Here is a 17,467-nt window from a genome sequence, read left to right as displayed (position 1 = left end):
GTTGGCTTTAATAGATTTAGTTTATGATGTGCTACATCTGTATTTAACAAAAAAATAAGCCAAAAGGGAAGAAGTGGAGAAGAGTGGAAGCCAGAAAAGAAAGTGTAGGCACAGAGCAGTAACGATAACTGAAGAGGGCAAGGGGAATGTAGTGGGTGTCAGATTAATCAGAGACCAGGCTTGTTGCCAGATACTGCATTAGTGAGTATTGCTCAGAGATTTCCCTTTCACTCTTGGCTGATTGTAGTGGTCATCCATCAGGTATCTGAATCCCAACCATGCTATCAAAGCAAAGTTTCTATTCCTACCATTCTTTAGGAAAAACGTGCTTGTAGCACTCCTAAGCCTGTGAAACAACATTGTCACTTCTTGCAGCAGCCAAAATTAGATGGGCCAGTGGACAGTTTCTTCACATGATGTGGAAATAAATTAAGCATTCAAAGGGAAAAAAAACCCAACTTGTTTTCATTCTGCCCTGTAATTAAAGTCAGAATACTTACAAATTGTTTTTAGGGATAGTGTGGCTGGGACCCAAGACATAGCCACTTATTTTATTTATTTACTTAAAAAAAAAATTTTTTTCCCAAAAATTTGACTTAGTATATTTTGATTAGACATTTTAATATACAGCTCAGTAAATGTGGTATTTTGGAACATATAATAGGAGCATTTCAAAGAAAGATCAGTGGTTATATCAAATACAAAGTAACCAGGATTCAGTGAATGAGTATGTGTGTGCACAAGCCTGTATGTGGACACATGTAATATTACTGTATTTAACTTTTTAGAATGGAAACTTTTCCTGAAGTGCTGTACATTAAAGTCTGTAGCTTCAAGCTATATAGGAGAACAAGTAAGTAAAACTTCTCAGAAAGCCTGTTAAACTGAAATGCCATGATTAAAAGCATAGAGAAATAAAAAATGTATTGCGCTTATTATTTTTTTAGTCATTTCTGATCTTAGTATAAATAATGATTTATTTCATATACAACTTTTAGTCTTGCCTGATTAAAAAGATACTAGTAAGGATGAAGTAGGTAAGACACAGACTGCCAAAAATAGCATTTCAGTGTTAAGACTGAGTAGCTTTAACAGAGCTTTTTATGCCTTGCTGTGCTTTATGGCCTATGACATTATTCATGCTTGAATGTATTTAAATATGATCCCATGGATAACAGAACTTTACCTGTGAGTCCAGTAATATGTGCAGCAGTTTGCTTAATTGCAAACTACCTGATCTTTGTCTAAACACTCTAAGAGTACAAAATAATAGTTTTGTTCATCTCAGGCAATTTTTACAACTAGGCTGCAAGTGAATGAATCTAAGCCATTGAAATATCAATAAGTGCCGGTTGTTATAACTCAAAGACCTAAGTCTGAGTACCACCTTATCAAAAGAGGACTGCATAATGCAACAGCCAAGTAAGGTCAGAAGGGAGGAGTCCCATACTAGGTGATACTAATGAAATATCTGAAGCTTTTGTTAGCACCCAACAGAAAAAATTCAAGTTTTAAAAGCACACAGACAGGACTTGCTTAAGCCAGAGAAGAAAAAAAACAAAAAGAGAGGCTTTACAGTTTTGATTCAGGGTTACTTTACTTACACATTGACTAGACAAGGGGTCAGGCGTGAAGAATCAGACCCAGTTTCATTGACAGAGAAAAGGAATTGTAACTTGAAACCTGCAAACTGTAAGCTATGACCATACACTCTGCGACAGCATATGAAATAGCTTTTCTGGACACTCACAGGGTAGAGCCTTTTTTTAAACCGGAGATCAAGAAAGTACCAGGTTTCCCTATTCAATCCTGTAGCAGCTCCAATAGCCATGGGACAGATACGTGCTCCTCTGTTCCTAACCAGTACAAAGATATTTCCTATATTCAATGATGGAAATTCTTCTCTGGTTGCATGGGTATCCTTGAAGTGATTGGGAGACAACCCAACTCGGCACTGAGACTCAATACTCCTGTTTATAAAAATAAGAACTACACTTTGCACAATCATAAATGTATTATATGATTTTTGTCATATTTGTGGTAGTTGTGTTTGCACAAAACCAGCGTGGTTATACTGTGATCACTAGAGCTCAGTCCTTACTGCCATTTCCTTGCCTTGCAGTATTCACTTCTACATAGTGAGGGTAAAATAGACATGAAAAGCTAAACAAAAAAGGGAGAGAGAAAGCTGATTCATGCCACAGGACTTTGTTTCTTTTTCCTGGAGTCTCAGACTGGAAAGGTCCTTGAGAACCCAGAAACTTTGTCATGAATTGGATGAGCTGGTAAAATCAGCTGGTCAGTGTCCTTGATATTCATTGGAAGTGCAAATAGCATAGGATTTCTTGTTACCTGCTGAACTAACAAACTGGCTTTAATTAGACTTCTCAGAAAGAGCACGGGAACCAGAACATTCAAGTAGCAGGTAGAGACTTGGTTTTCACAACCAAGTTCAAACTATTCCAGCATAGAATGTTCCAGAATGCATATCAGTTTGTGTTCAAATATTAGCTGTTAACCCTTCTTATGTAAACTAACATTTGCTTTGGAGAGGATACAATAGTACACAGCTTTATTGCTATAGTATTAAACTAATTACAGTACCTGCATTGTGATTTTGAAGTTGCTCTTCTGGAGTTTCACAACATGAATACTGTGCCAGATGCCAGCATTTGTTGTGCTGTTCAGAGCTTTTCGATTTGGTAGGTAGGAGGAGCCTGGCTTTCTGTTTTGTTTTTATTATATATTATTTCATGGCAATTCCCCACAGCTTTCTCCTTCCTCAGTTTTCCTCCCTGTATAATGGACTTTGGAATAGATTATAATTATTCTGTTTTGTCTCAACCCCAGAAGAATAAACATTTCCTGGATTATTTGAGGTAAGTGGAAAATAGGCAGAGGAATTTGCATTGCCTGTTGTGAATGAAGAATGAGAATTACAAGCTTCTTCCCTGAACAAAAGATACAAGTTTAATTTGGACTACAAAATTGGAAATAAATTAGTTCTAAATTTAGTTGACCTTGATGGTTTTTTCTCTCTGTGTTTGCTCTGTAGGTACGAACAACCAAAGTGTGATAACAGTGCCAGAGCTCACCCAACCAAAACAAAGGATTTGTACAAAGGACGCCAGCTTCAAGGTGAGTGAAATAGGTAAATTCGGTTTCATGTATTTTAGTACTTTGTTTATTCACTGCAATAACTTAGCAATTTTTTACCCAGTATCAAAACAATATGTCTTTTAGATATTGCCACATTGATTTGGCACTGACTGAAGCCTTTGAATTTGGGACAGTGTATGTAAATACGGGTCTTCAGATGTTGTCAGAAAAAGTAAGGCTCATTTCTCAAATCAGATTCCTACACTGAAGTCAGTAGTTTAAAGGCAATCATAATTACTTACTGGAGTTATTTTTTGCTGTTGTCATTCCAAAGAAGTCATCAAGTATGTCAAGAATAACTTGGGCCATACTTCATAATCCTTGTGCTAGCAAAAGCCTTGGGAAATTGGCCTCTGTCTTCAGATCAGACTAAAAAAAATTTAGCTACTTCCTTTTTTTTCCAAGAGTCCCCTTGTCAATTTACCTCAGAATAATAATATTTTATTATCCTATGTTGTAGGAACAAACCTGGGTATTTGATAGATTTTGAGTGCATATTTTGGACTGTAGAGATTTTATTTCTGGAGAGCTAAACGGAAGTCGGTAGACTTACTTCACTTTTGAACTGGGCTTTTAACGTGTATGCATAACTTGATGTTTAGTATTTCAGTGATATTGCCCAAATCAGGAGGAAATTGTGAATCACTATCAGCTATTCTAAAGAAGCAGTAATGAACAAATGATCTGGGGGGATGTTTTATGTCTTGGGAGATATTTCAGTTTAGCAACCCAGAGAAATGTCTAGACATTCCTTCACTGTAACCAGCCTCTGCAGAATGCAGCCACTCTCTAGAAAAACTTGTTAGGGGTGGTAATAGTAGCAGAGGTCACTTTGGGTGTTACAAGAGCATTTCTCAAATCTGCCAGCCGTCCTGAATTTACCTTCGTTAGTGGATAGCTACCTGCTCATGAAGCTAGTTTTGCCTCTGCACTGAGCTAGCAGGGGAAAAAAGGTCTTGGACATGCCACAGAGCAAAACCTGATAGCATTTAGAGACAGTGACAGACCACTGAGCTAATTTGCCTCAGGGACAAACCTTTTTCTCATTAAAAAAGTATACATTGAGTGCAACAAAGCTCTGTTTTAAACCCTGCCTGGTGTGAGGACCAGAGAAGCTTTGGATAACCTGTTATACAGTTTAAGATTTTTGTATCGTTATTTAAACTAGGAGTGAATCTGCTTTTTTTTGTAATATAATTCTCATTAGAAATAAAAAGTACCAATACCTGACACTTGAAAAGCAAGTGGAAAAATTTGAAAAGTATTGTGAGAAATGTGATTTTGCCAGCGTAACTTTCTTTAATTACAAACACCATTATCTTCTTGTGAGGCACCCAAAAAAAAAAAAAAAAAAAAAAAAAAAGGCCCACTATAGAAGACACACTAGCTTGAGAGAGGGACACAATGTCATGCTGGATTTTCAGACTTAACTCTGGGTTTCTGTGGTTTTGTGGCTTTAGGTCAGACCATTAATGTTGTTTACATTTCATTTTGGTTTGTTTAAGTTTCCCCTTTTCTTTAGCACAATATGTTTTTAAAGTTTCTGTAGTCATGATACTTCCTGTCATACAAGGGGTAATTTGGGAGAGGAAACTGTAGTTTGGAAATGACAGTGCTGTATACAGTGTAACTGTAATACAATCTACTGACTTGGGTGAATGTGCAGATTCAGTAAGTCCATGTACTAAAAATCCTGAAAGTCTCCCTTCTCTATTTTCCCCTAATACTGTAATTCTTCACTACTAAATAGTTCCTTATGCTGAATTGCTGATCTCAGTTAAACCAAGTCGAATCTAGTAGAACTCATTAATTGCATTGAAGTTACTGTAAATTTCTACTGGTAAGTAAGATTTTCACTTCTTTCTCAGCATTTCACTGTAATTTTTGTCCTTCTTGGCTGTCAGGCTGCTCTCTGAAAAGCTTCTGATGCTTCTCATTAGAATTTTGGACCCTAGTGCATTTCAACAAAACGATCAGTATTTGGCTTTTTGATAGAGCTGAGTTAATAAGCACCTGAAAGGTTTCCACTGTTAATACTTGGAGTTTATTCAGTGACACAGGAAGGATCCAAATTAACAAAATTGCCATCTTTGCTTAGTCTTCCTGAATTCTCAGTGTAGATTACTCTTCCTCCCTGCCCTTGGTATAAAAACTGTTAATCACATTCATTACTGTGCTGATACTGTGTTGGTCTACAATTTAAATCATGATAAGAATCTTAAATTTTTATTTAATTGAAATGTCTTCCAAAATATCTTGATGCTTCTCTGTTGTATAGTCAATCAACTTATTTATAAACATAAAATTCCCTCTTAACTTTCTAAAATCTGGTTCTATTGAATTACAGGGTGGGCGTTTTCTGATTTCATAGCATACTAGTGATTCTGTTCTCAGCTATTGTTTTGTCCTAGGGATCTTGAACAACTTAATCTGACCTTAACATTCAAGCAGTTAATATTTTCTCCTGAAAATCATTCATGAGAGCTGTTTAAGTCATGTTGTTTATTTCACATTCACATGTTACTTAAGAGAAAGGAAATTATTCTAACTGCCTAATTTTCTTCCTATTGTCACAGCTTTATTTACTATTTTTCTGATGGGATATTCCAGGACCGACCCTGAACAGTTTATATTTTGTGGAACAAAACTCATGATTTAAGTTATGTAGGAATCCTGTGTGGATAAGTACAGTTTGCTTTTCGTTGTTGGCAGAGCATTTTCTTTTTCCAAAGTTAAAGAGGAGTCATCAGAAATGTTCAAACTGAGATGATGCAAAATCCACAGCCAAACAGCCATCATATAAAGTGTCTTATTACTTGAAAGGCATCTTTTAAAAAAAGAAAGCGATTCTGAGATATGTTCCAGTATACTGTTATAATTGCTCTGCTTTTGACTGTGAGCACAACAGATTTCATAAGGTACCCCACTGTTTCCTGGCCAAAATGCTAAGGTACTACTACTGATCTACCTAAACGATTATTGTAGTGTCATGCTGTTTTTCACTTCCTCAGTGGAGTCTGGTGCTAGGACTGAGTAGAAAATAATCTTATCTTAATACACATTCTTAAATTTTTGAATGACTAAAACTGCTTATTTTTAAAAGCATCAATTAAGTAACTGAATATTTCTTATCATAATACGGATTATATACATATGTCTGTTTTCCCATGAGCTTCAAATTGTTAGGTCAGTTGCCATGTAGCTTTCTCCATTGAGTTGTGATTTCAAAGAGTTATATTTTTGTGATGTAACCAACTTTTTGGCTGGATGAGCTAATATTTAAAATATCCCTTTCTCTTATTGAATCTTAAAGCTCCGAGCTGTCTAGCCTGAAGTCCATAAGTAAAACAACCATTTGAAGTTGCTGGCTGTTTTAACTGCACCTGTAACTATCTTCTTGAGCCCTATATCGCTTCATCTACCAAGAGATATTTGGCAAGATGCATCTATACTGCAGCAGACCTGCCAGACCTGGACTATGACCAGGAAATGCTGATGCAAAGCCAGCACGAGCCTTCACAGCAACGATGGCAGAATTGAATCGTACTGTGGTGAGGATGAAGGACAGGATCTGCCTGGAGCCAGGCTCCTCGTGCACTGAGGACAGGAGAGGTGAGGCTAGAAAGCGAGGTGCATTGGGGTGCTGGAAGAGCAGGCTTGCTCTTTCTGCTGTCCCTGTAGTGGTGGAGGAGTAGGGAGAATGGCTACTTTACCTTCCTGAGCAGTAGCTATTTCTTCTAAGATACGAGGCTGCAGGAGGTAGCATGGTGTTCTAGCCTTCTGATGTCCTACATTGCTGGATACATTGCCAATGCCTTGGGCTAGATCTAGGTTAGTGACAGCTCTGTGAAGGGCCCTTTCCATGTATTAAAGGGCATTACAATTATCCTGCGCTGGAAGCCTGAGACAGTGGCTGTGGAGGAGGCTTACAGAGTGAAAGATGTGATTGGCATACAAAGGTTAAGGAAGAAATCTGAGAGTCTTCAGTGCAGTAAAGTTAATGCAACACTAGTACACTTGGTGGACGGGAGAGAGGAGTGCCAAACAGCACACAGACTGGTATTGCAAGCACTGGCTCAGTAAGAGTACCTACACTGTGACACAAAGGGATATTTTAGTAATGAGTAGTGGTGGTCTGAGGCACTAAGACTTATGAATACATAGATCTACCTGTCAAATCTCCTTATAAAGAGGGAGGTCCACAGCAGTTAGTCAGTCCTGTATTTCCTGAGGCCACAAACAGTAATTTCAGAGAAGCTGAACCTCAGAAGAGGCTTCTGTCCCTTTAACCTACAACAATTTACTTATTTGCTTGGGCTTTTGGGTTTAGTGGCTCCAGTATTATTACTCTATTGTCTGACTGCATCATTATATTATAGTTTCCCAATGGGCAGCTTTGCTCCAGAGGAAATAAAGCCTGCAAGTTATTGTTCAAGGCTCTACATATCTCATTTAATATCCTTATGTTCTATACATTCTCTCCTGTCCATCTCCACACCCTTCCTTTAATCAGCAATGGTCTGACCACAACCTATTACACTGCTTTACTTTCGACTCAACCTAGAACAGCAATATGAACATCTGCAACAAAAAATGCTCCATCACATAACTGAAGTTACTGCAGCTCTTGAGTTATGTGAGAATTCTGCCTTCCCCCCCCCAAAAAAAATTACAGTGATAGCATTTGAGCAACCAGTAAAGCACCAGTGAAAGACACAGCTGTGTCACAGCTAGCAGAGGAGAAAAGCTGGCTAATTAAAGGTGATGCTACTGGCTCAGCAATAGCATTTCATTCATTGCTCTGTTTAATATTAAACCTATAATTTTATGTTTATTTTAAAGGGCTATATTAGGACTAATAAACACTGACTTCATTCGCTTCTCAGCATTAAAAAAATGCTGGAAGCTATGCCAAAGAATATAAACTCTGCTTCTCACCTCACTTGTTGCCATCCTCCCTTTTCAGCCAAATCCCTTGTTAAGTATAGCAGTGCTTCCTGTTGTGCTGCTCAGTGCCAGGCTCTGCTCCCAGTGAGAGCTGAGAAAGTCCTTGGACTGGGACACCTCCGGTGGACACATGCCCAAAGAGGGAGAGTGTGCTCATGTGTTTGGCTGATTTCTCATGAGGTTCCCAGTAGCATACAGCCACTGTCTTCTGCACCAGTGCTCTCCAAATGAGGTTCTGATGGGGTGTTTTCATCTTGTGGGCCAAATGCTTTTCCCTAATCCAAGTGCACATCAGGAAAGTTCCACTGACTCTTGTGAAGCTGTCTTGGTTTATACCCACTGAGGAAGTAAATAAGTAGAAAAATACTAGCCCCTGCACTTAATGGTTTTGTCATTGATTTTAATAAAGCCAGACTCTTCCATCTTTGATTAGGGAATGGGTTTTTGTGTAGTGAATTTATATACATATTTATATTTCTGGTTATCCCACAGTGAGAAGTAATAAATTAACTGAAGCTTATTGTGCCATGAAACCTAAATAAAGCTGAAAAAAAGACATTTCTGGAGGATATTTTAATCCTACAGATGGTATATTAAATCCAGCAGCCGAAAAGGTGTTGAGGAACACATTTGTTTTTGTTTTTCTTTTAAAAGAAATGCCATCATGGATAACAACATTAGAGTATCAACTCAGGCAGCTGACTTAGGGTTAATGTTTTCTTCCTTTTTTACCAAAAAATTTCAAACAGCTCTATAAATTTGTGCTTATATTTAGCAGTTCCCTACCTCCACACATTTTAATTTTGCATGGATATCTCTGAACTGTTTATAGGAAGGAGCCCACCCATTAACAATTATCAAAACAGTGAATTTCCTACCTAAAAACAAATGCTCTTACAAGACAGTGAAAGTTTGGACAGACTTTGTAATGCCATGGCAGATTAGCCTATAACAAGCAGATGTAATACACAACCTTCCCAGAGGAAACTCAGTACCATTACCAGTCAAATCACACTTGGAAGAGTATAAAAATCTGTGTTATCTTTGTAGTCATCACACCAAAGGAGGAAAAAAAGTCCACAGAGCATTCATTTTTACCAGTTCAAGTGATGGTCATTTTTGTAATATCTGAAAGAAGAACACAGACTTTGATATAAAGAATGTTCAGTGAGTTCAGACCTTCAAAACAGAATTATGTGTCTGTGTCTTAACTGGTATCTGTTTTAGGTTGAATCACTTTCTGGAAACACCTATCTCCATTGACTGTAGAGGGAACATATATAACTAACATCAGTAGTTGAATAAATTTTTGATAGCTTAAGTTAAATGGCAATATTCCCACCTTACTTGTACGGATCATGAAAATAAACTGTTGTATTCCACAAGTAGTCAGATACAACCAGGTGCTGTTTCTGCTGTGGTTGATGGCATTCAGTGGGGATTGGATCATGCTGCAGTATTTCTTTCTTGTGGAGTTCCACTCTGAAGTGTTTTTAGCAGGGAAATAAGACTAACAGTAGTAATAAGGTATGAGAACATCTGTCTGAAAACCAGTATTTTTTCGGATCCTATTTTATCTCACTTAAAGCAAGTACTTGGAATATAACATACATTGTGGATATAGTTGAGGGAGGAGGGGAAGAGGAATGACTAATGGCCCCCTGAAACCAATTTAGTCTAATGAAGTCTTGAATTTCATTCTTCTTAAACTAGCACTTCATATAAGTTACTTGGCCGTGCTTACTGATGACAAGCACCGAGCCTCTGTGCATGGAGGAATACTCCCTGCCTCAAGAGATTCCTATTGGTCAGTGTTCAGCTGCTCAAAAGCACTCAGCATTTAGCTCTACCTGGAGATAAACAGAGAAGCTCTAGAACTGGGAGCAGTGAGCCCTTCATTTGTCCTGAACATTACATTTACTCTCTTTTTTCTTTATTTCTGTTTTCTTTTCTTCTAATACCACAAAGACAAAGAAGAAAATGAATTTATGCAAAATGTTTTGATGCAGGGATCAAAATCTAACTAAAAAATCAAAATAAAAAGAGTAAAATGGTGTGTATTAAACAGCTTTTTTCTTTTTCTTTTTCTTTTTTTAATGTAGTCAGGAGTCTGTGAAAGATATATGTGAGTATTAGGAAAATCAAGATGTTTCATGTCTTTTAAAAAAAGTCTGTAGTTTGGAATGAAAATACCTCAGGGCCTTTAAAACAGTTGCTTGTAAATACATGACTATAGATACTGAGGTATTGTCTGTGCCCAGTATAAAATCCTAGCATAAGCAGAGTCAACCTTTGATCACACTGGAACCAAAAACAGATTAAAATACTTGACCCCACTGAACAAACTTTGATGATGTCTCCCTTAAGCTACTAAGCTTCAAGAAATGCATTAAAAAATCTAGAAATAATTTCTGGTACAGTGAAGACATGGGAGAGGTTATCTCATAATAGTTAAGGGCAACTGGATTGCAATTCTTGGGCAAGGAGTAGAAAAAACAACACAGGAAGATGGAAAGATTGATGCAGTATAAGTTCAATGTTTTCTGCCAGAATGCCTGCAATCATTGTCATTTCACAATCTGAGGGATGGCAGGAAGAACTCATATGACTGAAGGGAAAAGGCAAACCTTTTAGTTTGCCAGGTCTGTAGTTATACTGAAAAATGACACCTGAAACTTATCATGACAGTGACTGGGAGCTACACAATAAGACATTATTTCCTTTAAGAGGCGTGGTATGGAACTTCTCCTCTTTCATCGGATGGGGTATATACTGAATAAAATCATGCTATTGATTTGTAAGGCTGTTCCCTGCAAAATGGATATTTTGCAGTGTCTTGTTCTCATACGTGGATACAATTCCTACTTGATTTTCTGACAGAAACAACTCTCATGCTTAATCGGTGGACAAGGAGCAATAAATATTTTCATTTTTGAATGAAAGTTTATCTGCAGTTATATTTTCAAGAGTGAACAACAAAGAATTAGGCATGCATTTTTGCATTTAGCCACTCGAATAAGTGTTCCAGTTTTCAAACAAGCTGAGCCCCTAGTTTCCAGCAACTTTTCAAAACCCCTATACTGATACTGAAGCACCTGAGTAATTTTGTGTTTTGTATCAAACAGTGACTTTTTGAAATACAAGCAGAGTTGTGGGGTTAGGGCCTCATGAAATATTAAGCCAATATAAGACTTCTCACTTCCTAATATTTTAAGTAATTTAACATAAAATACAAAAATTACATCAGCTGAGTAATGGCTGAAAGCATCAAGTAATGAGATTAGCTCACATGACAAGGAAAATGAACAAAATGAAGTCAGAAGTATTGGTACTCTGATCTCACATCAGTAGGTATATTTTTCTGAAGAAAATATTTAGATTTTGGGCTGCTACTTGAATCATTCTATATATTAGCTTTTGAGAAAAAGGCTGTCTCTTGAGAATCAGAGAGCATATTTGATCCTCACATTCTGTAGATACTAGCATGGCTTAGGGGAAGGCCAGTGAAAGTCTGTGAAAACAAGTCCACAGATTCACATTAGTCCTAAAGGGAGGAAATTACTTTGACAAGAACTCAGCATTCCGAAAGCACTCAGTCTGTTGCTGATACAATCTTTCTCCTCAAGGCACATCCCTGAAACAATCCAAAAGATTCAGATATTATAGTGGGCCACAGAGGAAAAGTTGACTTAGCTACTATGACATAGACTAGCCATGAATTTATAAATGGTAACTAGCATCTTGCGCTTCTCAGAAAATGGAGCTGGTAGCCAGTGTAAAGGACAAAATAAATGTTGCATGCTCTCACTGTGGTTGGATTTATTTTAGAAGATAAAATATCAGTATTAAGCAAAGTTTACAACTGAGGTTCAGAGGTAATGCCAGGTTACGTCCTATGTTTTATGGGGACAAAGAAATGATTACTATACATGACGTATCTTGTAAAGGAAGTGCTGCAAGCCTTTGCGCAGCCACAGATAAAAGAAGGCATATTTAGTCACTATTCATTTGGGGAACCTGAGAACAGAGATGAGCTTGGGAAGTCTCATTGTTACTTCTCCTTCTTATTCTCTTATTACTTGTCTTTATTGAAGTCTCAATTATTTGTATCACAGTAGTTTATAGGGCACTATGCATAGTCTGGGATCCAAGTGTTCTTGGCACTGTACAAATACAGAACAACAAGATGATCCCAGGAAATTTTACAGTCTAAGTGACTGCAAAGCCACTTGGATAATGGGTGGACAGATGACATCAGCTGAAGGGGCAGTGAAAGTTCCTGACAATTCCTCAAAGCGCTTGAGTCTGCCAAAATGTGTCACCTCTGTTTTACACTAGCTGAGCTTAAGCCAGCTGGCTTTCTTCCAGGTCCCTTTCTGCATCAGGTATTTAGACAGTAGAGAAAGCGTTTTTCTGGGCTTGGTGAGGAGATGTAGAATTAATATTCTTGTCCATAAAGAGGACAGTGTGTGCAAGACTTACCTCAGTGGTTTCAAATACATGGTATTATTCCTCCTGCTCAATACAACTCATAGGCCTCCACAACTGAGAGTCCTTAAGGAGGAAAAGAAATTACTCTTACAGACATCTGGGAATTCTCTCAAAGGATTCAGAATGCTTCACAAGATTCAGAATGCTTCACAAGATTCAGAAATTTGCTTCTCTATAGCTCAGCAGGAGTGCTACGGTTCATAGATTCCTGATGCTAGCGTATGGCAGAAATTCTTGAATAATTTGAAGAAAATAATTTATTTCTTGAATTTCACCCTTTTCTGCTTGTGAATCTTGATTTTGTTTGCTATCTAGAAATGTCTTCTGTTAAAACCTCTTGCTCTGTAAGCCATCCACAAGCAACTCATTGTAAATATTCCTAAAATACAATTCATGACCCATCTAACCCTGATCCTGCAAACACTTATCCGCATTCTTGCTGTGATTAGTCCCATTAAAATCAAAGGAACCTTTACATGTGGTTGTAAAGTTAAGCCCAGGCATAAGTGTTTGTAGGACTAATGTTTAGGTTGGTTCCATAACCCTTGATATTCTACATGCTATGTCGTCTTTGTTTGCTAAATGAGATGCAGGCACTCAGAACCTGTTGAAAGTTAGGGTTTTTCAGTACCAAGATTTTATTTCCATTCTCTAACTGGAGACTTAGAGAGTCCACCCTTAAGAATCTGAATTTTGAATTCTTTGAGTATATAACACAGACTTTCTGGTTAGTGATCCAACTTGGAATTAGCTTTGGAACACAGTTAAATGCAAAGCAAAGGTTATTGAATCAAATTAATTTAAAAACCAGCGTGATTATTCATTAACTTTTTTATGATTTATTTAGAACTCCAGGCCACTCTGTGCTTTGAATTTTACAATATGGAAAAGTACCAATAAGCAAAGAGTTTCTAGGTTTTATAGCTGTCTACAGTTATAAAAGAAGATGTCTACTAGAGCTGGGCAAATTCGTTCACAGAAAATAAAACCCTGACTTTGAAAATTTTAGCTAATTCTTTGAAGACAAAAGCAAAAACTAGACAGATATTAACTGGCACATTCAAATATATATTTAGCTGTAGTATATATACTCTGTACATGGTCAAAAAGAATATACTGCATTTTGTATTTAAGTGATAAATAGCATTTGGTATTCAGTTCTATCATCTGTAGATGATCATCTGAGATCTGTATAGCTGAATTCACAGTACCAAAGAAAGAGCTGGAAGGATGCAAAAATATTCCTAATAAAATGTTATAAAACTCTCTAAAATATTTATACAAGAGATTTTCGGATTTTTTTTTCCCCAAATAACACATGACATGTACAGTGTTTCTGAGGATACATTGTGGTGTAAAGTTTCTACTGGGGAGATGTGCACTTGTAATTTCACCACTCAGGAGCAATATAAGTTTCTGTTTTATGAAGATTAAAGGTTTTTATGTGATAGCACGCGTAGCCCTGAATATAAATCTGTATTTTTACCAACACTGATGTGTGCACATGCAGACGCTCTTGTGCCTCTCAACCCACTCTCATATGAAAAGGTCTTAAACAGGTTCTACTAACTCATAGATTGAAGTCAACTTGATAAAGAGTTTTCTCATGTTTTGCACTGAACTGAAGCTATTCCGTGAGCTTTATATTATTTCTGCTTTTTGTCATTAACTGTTGTGACATACTTTAGGGAAACAAATTAGGATTTTCTTACTCAAGTTAATAGCAGACTGTAACTGTTTAGATTTAAGAAATAGTGGTTTTACTATCAGGATTGTTGCTGTGTTAAGTGTCATTTATTAAGAATGAGAAAAACAAATAAATATTATAAGAATAGTTCTTCTAACATTAGTTGATACAATCCAGATGATTATAGAAGAAGTATCTGTTTAAAGGTAGCTTTGTAATTGACTTAGCAAATAATAGTTTATTGGTATGCTTGGAAGTTACTTGCTTTAAAGAAGCTTTTTATTTTATTTAATCTATAAAAGTGAAGTTCAAATTTTGCTTCTACTTCATTGCTTTGAATTGAAAATAATTCCACTGTAACCACTTGGGTTATTCAGGATTTAAAGTGGTAAAAATGATGGTAATAACTGGGGCAGTATACTTACCAACCCCTACAGAGATTTGAATATAAACTGTGGAGAGTGCTGATATTTTTATTAGTATTTTTATTGTATTTTATTTCACAGAAGGAAAGAGATAAATGAGGTTCAGTGGCAAGGGTTGTCAGAAGGTTTCCAGAATTGCAAGCATTATAATCCAGACATCTCTCACAAATACTAACTTTTCCTGGAAAGCGAGGGACTTGGAACATAGGTGCTGTGTCTTCTGCTCTTGAAATGTCTGAACCTAGATTCATTCTTTAGCTTCTGCTCTGTTGCTCTAGAGTCAGCTCAGACCCGTGACTCTGGAAAGCCTACCTGAGGTGAGGCTGGGGTGACATAAGCTGTGTACATCCCATGCACTCAGGAGGTGTTCCCCAGTCCAGAAATAGGCTGGGACAATCACCTCATTCCAAATGAGGCCAACTTAATGAGAGGCCAACATCATAGTGAATGAGTCTGGGCTGATGGGACACTTTGATGAACTCTTTGTGTCTTTTCCTGCCAGTGAGACCTAACAGGGATTTGAGACTGTTCCCCCACCAGAATTAGGATGAACTCCTCTGGCCAGCCCACCTTTCTTGTAGACACATGTATTTTCCCACATCATTTGCATAAAGGTACTTGTGCGACCCATTCCTTTAGGGGGAGTTGACTCTACACTGCGTCACTGAGCTCAACAGCCCCAAGGCACATCGACTTCACTGCATTCACTGCACATACCATGTGACATCCTGAGCATATCCATAATATCAGTTTATCAATGATTTTCTTGCATCTTAAAGCTATTGAGTTGTAGGTTAAAATGGACAACAGCAGAAATGTCAGGTAGGGGCACATTTTTCAACTCCTTGTGTCTGCTTTTTGCAGTTATCTTCCAGTTTTTTCATGGAGACCTATTAACAATTTTGAGTCTACTTAAACATAAGAGCAAAATTAACTTTCCAGCCATTACAGTTGTGTCTCCACATCTTTTCTCTTTAAAAGGCAGGAAGATTGCTTACAAAAAATATGCTTGATGCATCTTATGCTGTATATGTTTCAAGGGACTTCTTTCTGCATGTAACACATGAGATTTTTCCTTGGCAAGCCAGGACACTTAGATAATTAAGAACTTTTCATAAATATCTCTCTTCCTCCTTAATTGTCTAGTGGAATCCAAGTTTTCAGATATGTTTGTGCAAAGCATACCTCAGTGTGATTAGAATGACAGCTGGGCCTTTTGAGACTGAGATTATCTAAACTACATAAACAGCACCTATGGAGAGTTCCTGCTTTAGATGTCATTGTCATTGTCATTGTCATATCGATTTGAACTGAAGTCATGGATAAAAATAATTAACATTAGATATACAATTCCAATGTCAGATTTTGAAAGGAAATACTTTCCTCTGATTGAACTTAGTCCTGTTCCTACTGAATCAAAGGAAGCTAGACTCTCCTGTCAAAAATAGCTTTTGTTTCTTGAGTGAAATAATTTTTTTCTTTCCTTTTTTTCCTCATGAAAATCCTACACTTTCCTAATGCAAACTGTGCAAAGTTGACTTTTCTTGTAAACATTAAAATACCAACTTGATATGAATTGTTTGAAATCATATTCTCTCTTTCAAATGTCCCCTTTCTTAATGTTGATTTCATCCTTTGCTATGCTTCTTTTCTCCTTATTCTTGCTTCTTGATTAAAAAATCAAGGCGAACAGAGCCACGACATCTGTGTCTCACATGTTTACAAGACAAGTTCATTACTTCTCTGATCTGTGCAGAATTTATAGGGAGGATTTTGTTCAGTAGATGTGTTTGTTAATAGCAAAAGTTTAATACACCAGGGACTACACAAATCACTCATTTGAAGTTCCTATAAAAAATCAGTTTCTTCCAATATGTATTTTGACCCCTGTATTAACAGGGTGCATAGTTCTCTTGGAGCTAAACTTGTGGTTCAAGGCTGGCATCATACAACCTTATTGCAAACTTGGCAGCTGAATCAAGGAAAAAGATTAATGCCCACTGCAGTGGTTGGACATGTAAGGTCCAGAAATCAGGCTTTAACTTACAGCTCCCGGTATGGCTTGATAAAAAGGAAGGCACAGTGCTGTGGTGCTGGCATTTCCGATGTGTAGACAAACAGGGCTTACTGTTCATCTTGAGGCATATTTACTTTTGAAGTTCATTAATTTCTCTGACACAGGCAGGTGGCTTGGTGAAACCAGGGTTATTTGGGAAGCAGGAATCTTCAGGGAGAATAAAAACTGTATGGTTTATTCTACAGTGAAACCTTGTTATTTTAAATTCCTCAGCTGCTTGTGCTTTAAGCTTGGAGACCTTGCTAAGCATTTGGGTGAATGCTTTATTGTTGCTAGCTCTCGTTCATCACTGGCTGTGGGGTATCTTGCGGGCAGACATCACTTGATAGTTACTTCATGTGGAAGGTTGGAGGGGGAAAGAGGAATGTGAACAGATACACACTGTGCTGATTCTTTACAGTGAGCCCAAGGAAAGTCACCCTGGGAACCGGATCATAAAACTCCAGTTTATGTGAGAAGAGAGGCATGCATTTCTTATCATAAAACTATTACCTGAATGAATCTATTAAATATGGGCTCCTCATTCCAAATAAAACCTGTCCTTCTACTAGGGGGCAGGGGGAACCGTAGACCGGATCTCACTGGATCTCACTCCATAATGTTATACGATTTTCTTAATTCAGAAAAATGTGCCTGATACATAGAAAGTGAACTCACTGAGGGGTACATTGAATGGCTTGA

General features: G+C 37.4%; 1 protein-coding gene across 7 annotated transcripts in view; it reads left to right on the top strand.

Annotated features, from left to right (window-relative positions):
- SMOC2 (SPARC related modular calcium binding 2) overlaps positions 1-17,467 on the top strand; it is a 146,336-nt gene that overhangs the window by 107,899 nt on the left and 20,970 nt on the right. For all 7 annotated transcript variants that reach the window (XM_064509307.1, XM_064509304.1, XM_064509306.1 and 4 more), the window contains exon 9: positions 3,056-3,138. In XM_064509307.1, coding sequence (XP_064365377.1) covers positions 3,056-3,138 — 83 coding nt within the window. The remainder of the gene's footprint in view (positions 1-3,055; positions 3,139-17,467) is intronic.

Source organism: Dromaius novaehollandiae, chromosome 3 (assembly GCF_036370855.1).
Source record: "Dromaius novaehollandiae isolate bDroNov1 chromosome 3, bDroNov1.hap1, whole genome shotgun sequence".
NCBI classification, from domain to species: Eukaryota; Metazoa; Chordata; class Aves; order Casuariiformes; family Dromaiidae; genus Dromaius; species Dromaius novaehollandiae.
Note: the sequence above shows the minus strand (reverse complement) of the source record. Positions and strands in the feature narration are given on the sequence as shown.